This window comes from Conger conger, chromosome 17 (genome assembly GCF_963514075.1).
Source record: "Conger conger chromosome 17, fConCon1.1, whole genome shotgun sequence".
In the NCBI taxonomy this organism is placed as follows: Eukaryota; Metazoa; Chordata; class Actinopteri; order Anguilliformes; family Congridae; genus Conger; species Conger conger.
In genome coordinates this window covers 25,380,601-25,395,522 of record NC_083776.1, presented here as the reverse complement: position 1 = coordinate 25,395,522, position 14,922 = coordinate 25,380,601, and the positions used below count along the sequence as shown (strand labels likewise).

Below are 14,922 nucleotides of genomic sequence, written 5' to 3'. Positions count from 1 at the left end.
TCCTGACTTGAAACAAGATATGTTAAGCATAGATAATTACGTAGTATGTTACAGATGTGACATTTCCACCACTGGCACTCCAACTCTTGGCTGCAGACTGAAAATGGCCTCCAAGTTCAAATTACTTTGACACTGCTGGTTTAGGTCGTCAAGGGTCCAAGGTATCAAATGAGCCTCAAACCACTGCGCTGCTGCCAGATATGCAGATACTATGGCAGAAATGGAAATTGTGCCCTCCAAAGGAAGGTAGGAAGGCTGGGCCCAGACAGGCACTTGTTTTTAAATTGAGTGAAATACACTGGAAAGGGCTACCCTTCTTTCATTTGTCACTGTTACAAGCATGGAAGGTTTTTGACTGTAATTGACAGGAGACTGAGAGACAGGTTCTTGGATTTTGGATGAGCCACTGTTTTTTAATCCGTTCCTGCCCATAGAGACTTTGCGGTCTGCCACTGTGTGAGTGGGCCTGCTGGGAGATGGGATCACCATTGTCGGACAGCTCAGCACTCACAAAAGATGGCTGACAACAGAGCAGGTTGCAGCAGCAACAAGGTTCTGTGGGTGCGGGATGACCTGACTACAGTCCTGCCTGCCACTGCTGGTGCCTACCTAAATGAGCAAGAGCCTACAAGGAGTCTGGAGCAATGAGAGGGACTTTTTCTTGAAGTGGTAGTGGCACCTGCACTTGGGGAGTGGTGGGAGGGGGAGGAGGCTCTTTCAGATTACCAGAACTGGGCAAATACCGTGACATTGGAAAAAAGGCCATTTGCAACATCTGCGTGAAGGTGCTGAATCTTAGTGATCTCCAGGGCCTTAAGGAATCGAGGGCGATAGATTTTTTTAGGGCCAGACATTTCCCCGAAAGGTAGCTGATGGGTCCTTTACGAAGTCCCCATTGACAAAAGATCAGGGGGTCTGCAGAGGAGGATAGTACAAGAGACTTTAGCAACAAACAGACACAAGGGACACCTAGATCCAGCCATGGTGGAGGGGTGCCCTTTTTGTGGGCTGCCGGAAACAGTGTGCACATCTGGAGTGAGTCTTGCACTTAGTTAGGGAGTGGTGTATGGTGTTGTGTGGCGGGTACTCTAATGCACATTTTATTTATGGGCCAAAATACAATGTATCCAAGAAGAGACAAGTGGTGCTACTAAACTTACTGTTGGGAAAGGCAAAGACAGCTATTTGGCTGACTCAAAGAAATTGTGAAGTTGGTATGGATTTCTTTTGTATCAGTGGGTGCCCCTTACCTTTCATCCTCACTGTAGAAGGCGCACTCTTTCTTCTTTATGTTCTGCTTTATCCAGGAGGTGAATAGGCTGTGCTGGAAGGAAGGAGAGAGAGACATGTAATCAGGAGCTCTGGCCACGCTGACAGCAAGGCTCTGGATGAGCATGGGCTCTTCCATGCTCTCCTCCATGCTTGGGAGGAAGGAGAGGGAGAGGCAGAGGAGAGCTCAACACTGGGAGTCAGCAGCAGAATGCTCTGCTGTAAGTTACTCCACTTTCCCCTGCTGCAGTGATGTGATGAGCACAGTCTGGAAGAGCTGCTGGGAGGGAGGGGGAATGAAACCTGATGGTGACATCTTCTGTACAAAGGAATGTGCCGGAACAACACTGCTAACCCTGGAGGCATTTTTAGGGCAGGGCAGGGAAAGTTTTTGTGGAGGAATGTGCCGGAACAACACTGCCAACCATGGAGCTATTTTGAAAGCAGGTGAGGACACAGGTTTTGTGGAGGTGGGGTACCAGTGATAGAGACAGAACAGACAGCATTCCAGATGTGTTAGTCGTGGGCAATGCAAGTTTGCTAAAATAATTCACACATGGTTTTGTCTGGGTCTCAAAGCCAATAATCAAAACTAGTTATCCAGCATTCCCTCTATTGGAAAAAAAGCACATGCACCTGCTAAAAGCTTTTTTCCATTACCACAAAAAATACTGTATGTATCACATGTTATTGACTTGATGTCAGGACTCGGGACAGAAGAACCAAGAGCAGACTCAGGGGTAACGTGAAAGGCAGGTTTTATAAACAGGAAGCACATCCAAAATGCGATCCAGAAACAGGCAATAGTCGTTATCCAGGTAGACAAGTACATGCGGGGTAAGCAGATCATAAGCCAAAAGCCAGGCAGAGTTCAAAACCAAAAAGATATATCAAACCAGCAAAAGTATACAATTGAAATCCAAAAACACAGAGAGTAGAAACCAGGCAGATGTCAAAAACAGAAAAATCCAAAAACTGACAAAAAAAAACAGACAGAATACTCAGGGACGAAGGCACGGGGAAGAGGAGGCTAGAACCGAGGTAGGGAACACAAGGGCAGAACTCGGGAACAGAGAGGGACAAACTAGCAACAAGAACTGAAAAAGACAGGCTTAAATAGAAGAGAGATTAACAGACAATGAGAAACATGGGAGATGAATGACAAGAGACAGGAAGGAAGTACATATATGGAGTGGGAGGTGGAAACACTAAACGGACCACAGGTGAAACAAATTAATGAGGGTGAATAAAACAGGAAACAGACTACAGTGGTCACCGGGGGTAACATGGAACAAAAACCAGATACAGAAAACCACAGAACCTGAGACAAGAAGGAAAAGAATACTTCCCCAACCATTTTCAAAACATTTAGTCCATGTCAGAATTCAATAGTGCCACCAAATATATGGGCACGCTGAAATAAGTCCCAGAATAAAATGTGGTGCAGAGAGATTTAAGGTCTCTTCTGGAAACTCTTCTGTGTCAGTGTGGTTGTGACACCCTAGCACAAGTCTTTTCTTTCTCCTATGTTAGGGTATCTTGACTGGCAAAGGAAAAGGGGTTGCCTGGACTACCTCGAATTACATGCAGTGCTTTTCCCCTGTTAATGTAGTACTTATGTGAACTGAAAGGCAGCTCATTACTAATAGTGTCTCTACCAAATCACACACAGCATGCAGGGCCTCAGTCAGATGACAGGAAGCCAGATGACTCAATGATGGCAAGGTGCAGTTGAAAGGGCAGGCTCGTGTGTGCTCTTCTTCCCAAGCCTGAATGTGATAAACTCTCAGGATAGATTTTGCAGAGGGAGGGGGCAGTGATAGAGACAGAACAGACAGCATGCCAGATAATAACAGAGCTACATTATGTGGGCAATGCAAGTTTGCGAAAATGATTTACAGTTTTGTCTGGGTCTCAAAGCCAGTAATCAAAACTAGTATACCCAACATTATACATGCATAATAACTATATAAAATGCATGTTTAAATTATGGACACACTAAAGCAGTGGAGGTTCTTAGAGAGAGAGAGAGCAAATTCCCACACACGCATTGCTTCATGCAGGATGGCCAGTGGTATGTCTGGTGGTTAGCACGGAAGCGCTAAGACGCACACATGTTTGTACCTCCCGAGCTTCATCAAGGTTACACAAAGATCCTCTCATGCCTTCCAACATGATCTGTCACGGTTCTGAATTTCTACTCTGATTAATTTTCAGGCACTACCCTTTTGTGGCGCTAGAGGATGTGCTTGCTGTATTTCTGCCAATTTTGTGTTTAGTCTCAGGTAATCAATACACTCGTGGTGACGACAGATTCCAATTGTCTGCCGCATGTGGGATGATTACCGATGAAGGTCAGCTGCGTGTCTTTCTATTTAAGTCCCGCGTTTCTTTAACTCTGGGCTTTGTATTATTTCTCCATAGTCCATTGCACATTTCTCTTTTGATTTTCATTTCTGCCCTATGTGAAGGATGTGAATGACGATACTCACTTACCTGTTGTAGTGAATGGGTGAGGGAGCTGAACATGTGTTAGGGTTTATTTCACCTTTTTCTGCACATTCGCTCTCATTGGCTGTTCATTCACATAGTTTATTTCCGCCTTGTTTAAAAGCTAGCTTTAGGAAGGAAGGAGCTTTAGGCTGAGTTAAGATGGGCCCAGGAGTACTGAGGCCTTCTGGTCATTAAGTGCTGTTTCTGAGTTTTACAGCCGCATTATGTTTACTTTAGTATAGCGTGGTGTTTCTTTTTGTCACTTTCAGAACTCATTGTTTTCATTTCACATCTTCATTTGTGAGTTTGGAGTTATCATTCCTCTCAGTAAGAGCTTTGCAAACCTCTGATAGCCCAGAGTTATATATATGGGAGTCCTTTGTGGCTGTTTGTGCATTTAACTTGCTTCCTCTTAAGTCTCCCACATGGTCAGTGGAGTCGAAAAGCGTACTGTATTCATGTCATGATTAACATATGTTTGCGAGTAGTGAGAGGAGTTCAAGAGACTAAATGCATGGTTGTGGGAGACCACCCCTCTCATTGTAGAGTCATGCGGTACTTGGCGACCACCCGGGGTTCTGTGTGTGATAACCCTTGGAGCAGTAGGTGCATTCAGTTGCCTCACTTGTAAGGCTCCTGCATGGTCAGTTGAGCCTAGGTGAGCATCTGGTGAATATCTGTGGTTGCTGACTTTCCTAAAGTCAAGCGGTGTACATGGTCGTTGGAGTATCTTTGAGGTGGAGAGCTTTGCCTATAAGCTTCGGGTTCTGTGATTGAGACCCCCGTTGCTGTTGTACATTTCCTACCTCTTTATTAGTATTCCTGCTCCGTCAGTTGAATTAGAGTGTGAATATTTTTTGTGTATTCTAGTGTTAGGGTCAGTAATCCTGCTTTGTTTTGTTTTTCCCTGCCGTTTGTTATGTCCTTGCTCGAGTCAGATTAGACTTCTTGACCGTTTTGATGGGTTGGCCTTCCTCCTCTGGGGTGTATCCCTTGTCTCTAAGGATGCCCCCCAGAAAATATTAGTGGTCATCTCACGTCTTGTGGGTAACATTCAGAACCTCTCCGTCATGAAGATGATTTATTCTGGACAGACTAGACTCTCTGAACGTGCTAAATACCTTTTTGACATTTGTGCTGGATCTAGCTGTATTTTCAGAAGGTGTGCAGATCACTGCGGTCAAGAGGACACATGTTTGTTCAGTGATTATAGTCCCAACCGTCTAACAAAATTTGTATTTCTTCACTTTGAAGAAGGTAGGCTACTGATTCCGTTCGGCTTCAAGTCTTTATGCTTAGCTAACATGTTAAGCTAACAAGGAAACCAAACCAGTAAATGCACAAAAGTGAAAATGAAATCGAACATAAAAATTGAATCTCGTCTAAGTCAGAAAAAAGAATTTCCCAAAATGTTGGTGTATTCATTTAATAATTAATTAGAATTAAGGCAGGTTTATTCACCAGAATGGAAAAAACTAGTTTAGAAATTCCCTCAGAACTGAGAACAAGTTGTTGCTCATTCATTACAAATATCTATTTGTTCAGTAGGGCTATATTTTAACCCTGTCTCACTCCCTCAAATCCGTCCTGGCCCGATAATCTCATGCATGGTTCAATATTATCACAATATTTTTCATTTGGAAAAATGTATACCTGAACAAATAAACCCCTGCCTCTTCCCACCCATTACACACACTTCCCTTTTCACAATAAATACACAATATATACACTTATTTAGCAATTATTTACTGCTGACTGGCCGTAAAATATTGATATTGATGGTCGTCGATGTGCATAATTCACATAATGAACAATTCCCAAACAGTCTCATTTCCTTTATTAAATATTCACATTTTTACATTTTTCACATTATGTTGATGTATTGGTTTTTTATATATCATTTCATAGTTATGCAGTAAGTACATACAGTGTGATCTAGAGCATTAGATAATGACTAATGATGAATGGAAAAGGAAAAAAAAAAATCTGAAAACGTGTAAATACAGAAAAAAAATTAAAGTTTTTGATTCCACAAACCCGTAAAATGTCAAAGAAGGCATTCACATAATCCTTTAGTGAGATTATGCAAGCTTTCTCTAGCAGTTTCTTAAGATGTGCATTTTTAAGGCTTAAAAGTTTTTTGCACATTCAGTGAATGCACGCATAAAAAATGGCACCACACACATTATAAATGGCTTTTTGAAGCTGTGTCAAGCATTCATTGACTAATGCTTCTTTATTTTGGACATGGAATCACACCTAAGACATGAGTCATAGGAAATTATTTGATCCCACTTATTTTCCACGGAGAGTCTACATGAATCAGTTCTGAATATGCAGCCAAACTTATGGTGATTCACTCAGAGGAGAATATTTATCTTAATGCCTTACATATATAACATAAACATGAAGTGCTCTGGGGATTGTACATAGCCGGTACAGTCTCTGTGTTGAGCGATGGCACCAGGAAGGTATCAGAAGCGCCTGCAGTGAAGCTCAGCAACCTTGCGAAGGAGCTCTCTCTGGTACGCACATGCCAACGTCCTGCTGCTGACTTCCTGCCACTTTACCAGCTCTTCCGAGACCTGGCTGCTCTCAGCCTGAGAGACACAACGGGCCGGGAGATTTAGTGGGGTAATGGTGCTCAGTCACAGGCTCTTACACTGTAACTCAGGCAGGTGAACGGGGTGAGAGGTGTAAATGGGGAAAAGTGATAATGTATGCTGTGAACTTTTGAAAGAGTATACTTTGATCTTGTAATTTGAATCTTGTCATCTGTCAATTTCAATGCAGTTGTGAGTGTATATGTGTGTGTGTGTGTGTGTGTGTGTGTGTGTGTGTGTGTGTGTGAAAGAGAGAGAGAAAGAGAGAGAGAGAGCCATACCATGTTATTAAGATCAGCCATCAACAAACCCCTCCTGTCAAGGTGTATGTTGAAAGCAGTTGTCTCCAACCAGGCATTATCTGTGTTCCTTTGGTCATCCACATAACCAGTAAACACCTGCAACAACCAAGTATAATTATATTTTCTTAGACATCAATATACATTTACACAACTGGATATTTATTGAATTACTACTTAACAATTCTGCTTAAGTTCTCACTCCACAGAGCTTTCGGTTGTATCCAACATATATGGATGGCAATTAAGTACCTCTTTTAACGTCTTGCACTAGCTTCTTGGTAACCTGGGCAACAACTTTGCTTAGCCCACTGAATTCTAATGTTACAGTTATTGTTGCAGTTCGCATGCGGCTACTGTGGCAAGTACTTCTGGGGTAGTTCATTTAGCAAAATGTTAGCCAACTATTCTTTTCAATATCTTGCCTGGCGAGATTGTATCTATGATGATGAACTGAGCAAGAATTCCAAAACAACCGTTATATATAAAAAAAGAAGTAGGAAATATGGAATATTTCTGTCAAACACAATTTTTTCTATAATTTATGTGTTGGTCCAACACTAAATACTACTAAGATCTTTACTGTAATTTTATTAGGAGAATAATTCTATACTATTGTACCATTTTTATTTTATTTTATTAGCAACAACATAGGTGAGTGGGCCATTAAGGCAAAAAAGTGCTGCACCTGGGAAAAAACCCGCAACCCTTGAGTTAGAGCCTTAAACTTGAAGTTTCTCTAACCAGGCTAAAAATGTATATCAGTCTCTGATATAGTTGAAACCTGCATGAACAAATGGAGAATGGAGGTGGCTTGTGTGTGTGTGTGTGTGGGTGGGTGTGAATGCAGGTTTTTACGCGTGTGTGTGTTTACCTCGTTTACCTCAGCTTTGCTGGCTAGTTTGTCTTTGATCTGATCATTTAGCTTCTCGCCCAGTATGCTGGTCAGCCTCTGTGGGAGAATCTCACCGGAGAGCACGCGCCCCTGGAGGAACAATCACCCAGCAGGCAACAGTCTGTCAGAGCCCTGCAGCCTTTACCTGAAAGTAGGCTATTGTGCTACAGCAAGTCTTAAACAATTTGGAAATACAGGATCGTAACATGCTGATAATGTAGCTTTCGTGTCAGTCATTACCATATCAGACAACCTGCATACCAGACACATATGGCAGGATACAGTACCTTCCAAAAGTATTGGAACAGCAAGGCCAATTCCTTTGTTTTTACAATACACTGAATACATTTGAAGTTGAGATAAAAAGATGAACACGAGACAAAAGTTCAGAATTTCAGCTTTGGTAGCATATCCCTTGCTTTCAGACTTTTCCTGCAGCTGCTTTAAGTTCTTGTTTGTTTCAGGGGGTTTTCCCTTCAATCTCCTCTTCAGGATGTGAAATGCATGCTCAATTGGGTTATGGTCAGGTGATTGACTTGACCAGTGTAAAACTGTCCACCTTTTCTCCCTAATGAAGTCCTATGTTGTGTTGGCAGTGTGTTTTGGGTCATTGTCTTGCTGCATGAAGTTCCAATTAGTTTGCACGCATTTCTCTGTGAGTTGGCAGACCTTTGCAGCCATGCAAGTCCAAGCCATGACACTTCCTCCACCGTGCTTCACAGATGAGCTTGTATGTTTTTGATCATGAGCAGATCCCTTCTTTCTCCACAATTGCCCTTTCTATCACTTGCTCCTAGAAGTTAATATTGGTCTAATCAGTCCATAACAAGTTCCAGAACTTCTGTGGCTCATCTCTGTAATTCTTTGCAAATTGTAATCTTGCCTTCTGATTCTTACTACTGATGAGTGGATTATGTCTTATGGTATAGCCTCTATATTGCTGCACTCTAAGTCTTTTTTGAATGGTTGATTGAGATACCTTCACCCCTGCCCTGTGGATCATTTGTGATGTCACTGACTGATGTTTTGGGGTTTTTCTTCACAGCTCTCACAGTCATTAACTGCTGTTGATTTCCTTGGTCGAGCTGATTGATGTCTGTTGCTCAGTATGCCAACAGTATGCCAACAGTTTCTTTCTTTTTCAGGACATTCCAAGTTGTTGTACAAGCTACCCCCAATGCTCGTCCAATGGCTCTGATTGATTTCCCCTCTTTTCTAAGCTTCAAAATGGCTTGCTTTTTCTCCCAAACGCAGCTCTCTGGTCTTCATGTAAGTTTATAATTTCTGACACAAATTCTAACAGGACACATCTGGGCAACAAGACACACCAGTCAATCACACGTTCCAATACTTTTGCTCACGTAAAAATAGTGTGGTCTGATACAAAAGGTGATATGTTCTAAGTATTTTAACAAATCTAGATAGAAAATACCAGGAAATAAAAGCTGAAATTCAGATCTGTCATCTCATGTAAACTCAATTATCTTCAGCATATAGCAAAAACAAAGGAATTGATCTTGCTGTTCCAATACTTTTGGAAGGAACTGTATAATTACAGATACAGGAGCTGGATATTACGAAACCAGAAGCAAATTTTATTCATGGTACTGGAAAGAAACACAAGAGATAGGGTGCAGTTGGACACACCAAGAAAACACTGATTGGACTTAAACATAGTCTATATGTGCTCATGGAACCATACAGATGCTCAGACTTTTCCTTTGCTATACCGGAATAGCACTTTAGGTGTCAACAGTTGTAAAGAGGACCCAAACCAAAGTTTGCCAAGAGCATTAGGCTCACCCCAGGTATTGTCCAGATCCCCTCCTTCTTATCCCACACAGCCAGGAACTCTAGAGCAGATTTCTGATCATCTCTCCAACTGGAAAAGCACAGCCAATGATCATTAAAACCTCAAAATCCTGAAGCTACATCACAGTCTTTCCATTAAAAATAGCCACCGCCAAACCTTTATACCAAGTCCCAATACACATCCTTTAAAGGATAAAAGAATGGTCAATAAGCAGTGTGCATACCGATGTTACTTACTATAGAAATTGGCATGGATATTATATTATGTTTGAAAAGGCATAATAGACTTGGATTTAAATGGAATAACAGTCGATAAAATGTGTTTTTAAAAAGGTCCTCTTCCATTGTTTTGGAACTGGGGTCCATTACCGTGTGAGGACCGGATCCAGAACCTGGTTTGGTCCCAGGTGATCCAGTGCCCCTTTCCCCTTTATCCCCGTCCTTCCCTCTGGGTTTCTGAAAACAGTGATTTATAAAAATGTATTATATGAATTTAGGTGAGAAAGTATAGCGTAAGCCAAATAAAATATAACCAAACTGGAATTTAATGCCTTGCCTGTATTTGTCCAAAGTGGTGTCAGAGCTAAGGGGAAAAAAACATTTAAAAAAATAAATTATGAATCTCAAACAGAACAGGATAAAGATTCATTTTCACTGTATATAATAAGTTGACAGCACACAGTGACATAGAGAGCCTCTTTTGGGGAACCACCCTGAGAACAGAACTCACCCGCTGGGCTGCTCCGACTCATCAGCGTTATATATGGGGGGCTCATAATCGTCAAACTCTACCTGCAAAACAACACAGGTCAGCTCTCTGCCTTTCAACATCAGAAACACATCAGACAGGGCTGGTGTCAGATCAAGGACAGATGTGCCTTGTAATTAGAAAAGGCAATCCAGTCATTAATTAATTATTGCTGTACAATTAGACTGCTAAAGTAATTGAAATCAGGCACCTCCCAGGGCACCATCTCCTCTGGCACAGGGAATCGATCCACAGTGCTGTCAGGGTACTGGAGACACCGGGCGTTGACGTGGTATTCTCCAAAAGTCTTCTCCGTCCCTTTCTCTCTCATGGATACTGCTATGTCAGTCTCTGTGATTGTTCTTTGTAGTGCTAGACCAGAGAACAGGTCCAGTGAGTTATCAACAGAATGATAACTGATATTGTCTGAACAATAACTGCTGATGGCAGAGATGAAAACTCGCTGGTAACGTTTGGCTGAGGAGGCATAATGGATCCATCCAAGAAAGCTGCATTAAGTGCAGCATTACCCACCAGACAGATAACAATCAAACTCACACAACACAGGGGCTTCTTCCTTCGTCACGTAACCATGGGATTTGAGGGCGTCCATTATCCACTGTAAGGCTTTAACGGACTGGGAGACCTGTCAAATAGAAATGGTCAGAAACTATAGAGGGCAAATGAGAGTAAACAGTTGGGATTTTATAAAGAGACAATGGCAGTAGAGGACATGGGCAATATTTGCATTTTTGGTGCCAATTTACAGCCAAAAGGAACCCTTTGATTCCAAAGAAGAAACCTATCTAGTTAAAGGGTTTTTTGTCAAGCAGAATGGTTCTTTGTCAGCTAACTTTCACACTTTACATCTATGATAGAGGGTTCCATAAATAATTAAAAAGGGTTTTTCTATGGTTCCTCTAAGCTAAAGAACCCTTTTATTCTGAGAGGTTACAGGGAGACACCAGGCACAGCATTTGGGAAATGGGTACAGGTAGACAGACTTTCAGCATTTGAGGAAAGGGCACAGCAGATTTATCAAAAGGATATCAACCTGCTCCTCCAGGTGGGCCAGCCTTTTCGCCATGGCACCAGAATCCTTGTCATGCTCTCCTTCCAGTAACTCCACCATGACTCCCACCCTAGGATTTAGGTAGATATATTGTGAACTGACTGTAAGACATAACATAACATAATGGCGAGAATAGGGCATTTAGCGAATAGGCCATTTTATGCTTGCCTTTTCGTACCTACTGCTTTGTTTGCGTAAACGTTAAATAGTATCTAGCACCGTATCAAGCCTGGGCTTGAAAACCTACAATGTTTCTGCCTCCACTAGATGGAGGCATTTCACTTCTCATTTCTCATTTCACGAAGCTTAAAGAGATTGAGCATCTTATGTCCATCTTTTATAAATGGAATCAATCTGGTTGCTCTTCTCTGACCATTTTCCTGTGCCTCTATCTTTCTTATAGGGTGGCGCTCAGACACGCAGAAGTGTGGTCTAACAAGACAAGTGACCTTCATGAAATCCTTCTAAAGCATCTGCATCTGCCCCTCCCCCTTATACTCCAAACACTTGTCCCCACCCTTCCATTGGCCACACCTCTCAACCTTTTCTGTAAAAAAGGCACAAGGGCAAGAATGTCCATTGTCCCTTGTCTTTATTCTTTTTATCGTTCAACTGGCATTTTCTTTCAGACAATATTGGAACATAAATGGTTTCCAGACCACTACAATGGAACACAAAATAAACAGCCTGTATGCTGATGACATATGTTTATATTTAAATTGACAGGGAAATCAAACTGCCCTTCAATTGAAATAATTTGCTGAGTTGCAAAAAATAACCCAGCACATCCCGCAGCTCTCTAGGACCAGGAGTGAGAACCACTGTCTCTCCCCCCTTGCCCAAAGGGCCCATACTTGTCAGAAGTGTCCTGAATGCGACGCTCCATGCTCTGGCTCAGGTCCCTCTTGCTGTTGGCCAAATGATTCTCCTTCATGAAGGCCTCCCATGAGAGCACCTCCTCTTCCTCCGACTGTGACAGCTCTTCCTCTGAGCGAGGAAGAAGAGGAAAGAGGTCATACAAGCGCTGACACAGCTGCTGCTAAGAGACGGCAGAGGTTGTTGTTCTGGAGCGTGTACTGTACTCACTGAACTGCTTGTGTTTTTTGGGGGTGCTGCGGAGCACCATCCTCCTGAAGAAGATGTACACATGGCTGAGGAAGATGAAGGGTGGGGGTGGGGTGGGGCGGCTGTGGTATTCTTTGATCAGTTCGTAGCGCTGAAACTTCCAGATTCTGTCAGTATTGTCCTGCACTTCCTGGAATGTGTAGCTGCAGAGAGGAAGGGAGGGAGAAATGGATAGGGACAAAGAGATAAATACTGAAAGGGTGAAGGAGTGTGGAAAGAGCTAAATGATTGTGGTCTGGGTTCTGGTTCAGGTGGGAAGGAGAGATGAACAATGCAACACAACTTCTTTCGGAAGTTTCGGCTTGTAGCGTAGTGGTTAAGGTACATGACTGGGAGCCACAACGTCAGTGGTTCGAAACCCGGTCAAGCCACAATAAATGATCCGCACAGCCGTTGGGCCCTTGAGCAAGGCCCTTAACCCCACATTGCTCCCCGGGCGCTGCACCGTGGCTGCCCACTGCTCCTAGGTAACTAGGATGGGTCAAATGCAGAGGACAAATTAACCCACAGGGTTCAATAAAGTATATCTTATCTTATCTATCTTATAACCCCATATTAAAATGATAATCTATTACCTTTGCTAATGATTGTCACACTGTCCACAACCAAAAAGGAGTTGCAGTTTTATTTTTTGGGCATGAGTTTGAAAGACCTTTAAGATAATTATGAGCCACAGCAGGGAACAAAAGAGGTCAGCCTTGAGGTGTCAGGCTTTGGAGAGGCAGTGGGCCAGGTACTTGCGGGCACTCACTTGAAGATGGCGATGAGCAGGTTGAGCAGCAGGATGTTGGCAAACAGCAGGTACACACACAGCAGAATGATGGTGAGCCATTCGGGGAACACTGGTGTGGAGTCAGTATTCAGAACTGGGCACTTTGGCTTCAGAGGGTCAGTCGCATTCACACTGCACGTGTTCATGTCAAACTCCACATCTGTACCACACAGATAACAGAGGTCCGATTGAAATCACATTCATATTTTTATGGCTCATTCCAAAGGACATTTGATTGCTGTTACTGTTCCAAGTTCCAATGAAATGAGGTTAGAGGTGGGGGAAGCAAAGTAGAAAAATATTTGTCATAGGATTAGTGAATGCCAGTCAGTAATGACTGCATTAGGAATAATATAAAAACTTTTCAAAGACCAATATTTTCAAGGACCATAGGAATCTTGCACATGACTGGCTGAGACCTAGGTCAGCAAAGCACAGCCCAGCACCAGCCAGGATATAAGCATTACAGTATGTGTTGGGAAGTTCACTCACTGTCAATGTTGGTGGGGACATTCCCGAATATGATGAGGTAAGGCTCGTACACCGCACCCCGTATTATCCAGTTCAGCCTTTCCTCATTGTGGATCAGGATGCCCTGCTTGGCAACCCCATATGCCACCACCCAGATACTCAGCAAGAACATAAAGAAGAACAAGTCCTTCATCTGGTGAAGTGAGAAAGAGACACCAGTCAATCTTTGGGCGCTTGTCGATTGTACCATTACAAATTGATCATTACATATTTTCTTATCAGGATCCCTTTGCTAAGAAGTATGATTAACATATAATGTATCATCATACATTAAATATAATGCCATAATATAACAATTTATCAATACTTGAATTTATATGAATTTATATATCCCTGTTTTCATAATGAGCAGTAACTTGACATAGGCAGGGCCTCAAAGAATCAACCATATAAAAATATTCCCATTCACTTACAGTTAGTTACATGAAGATCCCATCCCTACATTTATCGACCAATACAGTGAAAAAAAGACAGTGTTCATGGAGACCTTTCAGGCACCCAAACCTTGCTATCTGTTATCAGCGGTTCAAAGAGGCAAAAGAGGTTCATGAATCCTTACTCTCATATATGCACTCAAATCCACTCACCATTCTCTTCACAATAATGATCTTGGGGCCTAACGTCTTGCTGATTGTGAATATGGCCATGAGACGCAGACAGAATACGATGAAATCAATGCAGAGGATTATCTTGCCAGTATAGAACACAACAGTGGTTAACCTAGAGGAAAGGTTTGGGGTTTTACTGACCTGTTTAATTGAAGTACAGAATCATGACAGCTATACTGTTTATTGTAACATACATATTGTACTTGTGAAGAGACAAGGTTCTCTTTATAATATTTCTGATAGCCGTGAATGGGCAGCGACTGTTAACTGAAACTGTCTTACCTGCAGACCAGTCCAATAATGAAGAGAAGGATTGATAGCACATCCAAAATGTTCCAGAGGTCACTGATGTACATCATGGACTTCCTCCGGAAGCCAAATCCATCAGGGTCATCAAACAGCTTACCACATGGACACAGAACTTTGGGTCAACCTTGAGTTATCCTTTTGCAATAAGTTCCATAATTTTCTGAGTAATCAGATTTGCTACACCATCCATTCAGTGTCATTCTCGAAAAATTAGATAAACATAAAATGGACAATCCTCCAATTTCCAGCTGTGCAAAAGTAACAGATAAACTTAACAGTACAGCAAAATAATTAAGTCTAATATTTGGTTGCATAGCCCATAAATGCAATAACATTAAATCCAGGACCCACTGCCATGAGCAATTGTTTAGTATCTTCTTTGGAAA

At 42.3% G+C, this 14,922-nt stretch overlaps 1 protein-coding gene across 4 annotated transcripts in view; it reads right to left on the bottom strand.

The window, feature by feature from the left end:
* Positions 1-5,582: 5,582 nt before the first annotated feature.
* The window catches only part of LOC133116239 (transient receptor potential cation channel subfamily M member 2-like), a 31,646-nt gene continuing 22,306 nt past the window's right edge, over positions 5,583-14,922 (bottom strand). For 3 of the 4 annotated variants that reach the window (XM_061225617.1, XM_061225615.1, XM_061225618.1), the window contains exons 19-34: positions 14,510-14,628; positions 14,207-14,339; positions 13,581-13,752; positions 13,068-13,248; positions 12,278-12,459; positions 12,046-12,178; positions 11,174-11,261; positions 10,678-10,765; positions 10,331-10,491; positions 10,102-10,163; positions 9,928-9,954; positions 9,741-9,827; positions 9,363-9,441; positions 7,539-7,649; positions 6,647-6,763; positions 5,583-6,362 (exon numbers count right to left, since the gene is read on the bottom strand). In XM_061225617.1, the coding sequence (XP_061081601.1) occupies positions 6,237-6,362; positions 6,647-6,763; positions 7,539-7,649; positions 9,363-9,441; positions 9,741-9,827; positions 9,928-9,954; positions 10,102-10,163; positions 10,331-10,491; positions 10,678-10,765; positions 11,174-11,261; positions 12,046-12,178; positions 12,278-12,459; positions 13,068-13,248; positions 13,581-13,752; positions 14,207-14,339; positions 14,510-14,628 (1,866 nt within the window). In that variant the 3' untranslated portion in view covers positions 5,583-6,236. The remainder of the gene's footprint in view (positions 6,363-6,646; positions 6,764-7,538; positions 7,650-9,362; positions 9,442-9,740; positions 9,828-9,927; positions 9,955-10,101; positions 10,164-10,330; positions 10,492-10,677; positions 10,766-11,173; positions 11,262-12,045; positions 12,179-12,277; positions 12,460-13,067; positions 13,249-13,580; positions 13,753-14,206; positions 14,340-14,509; positions 14,629-14,922) is intronic. The other variant, XM_061225616.1, reaches the window with a different exon arrangement.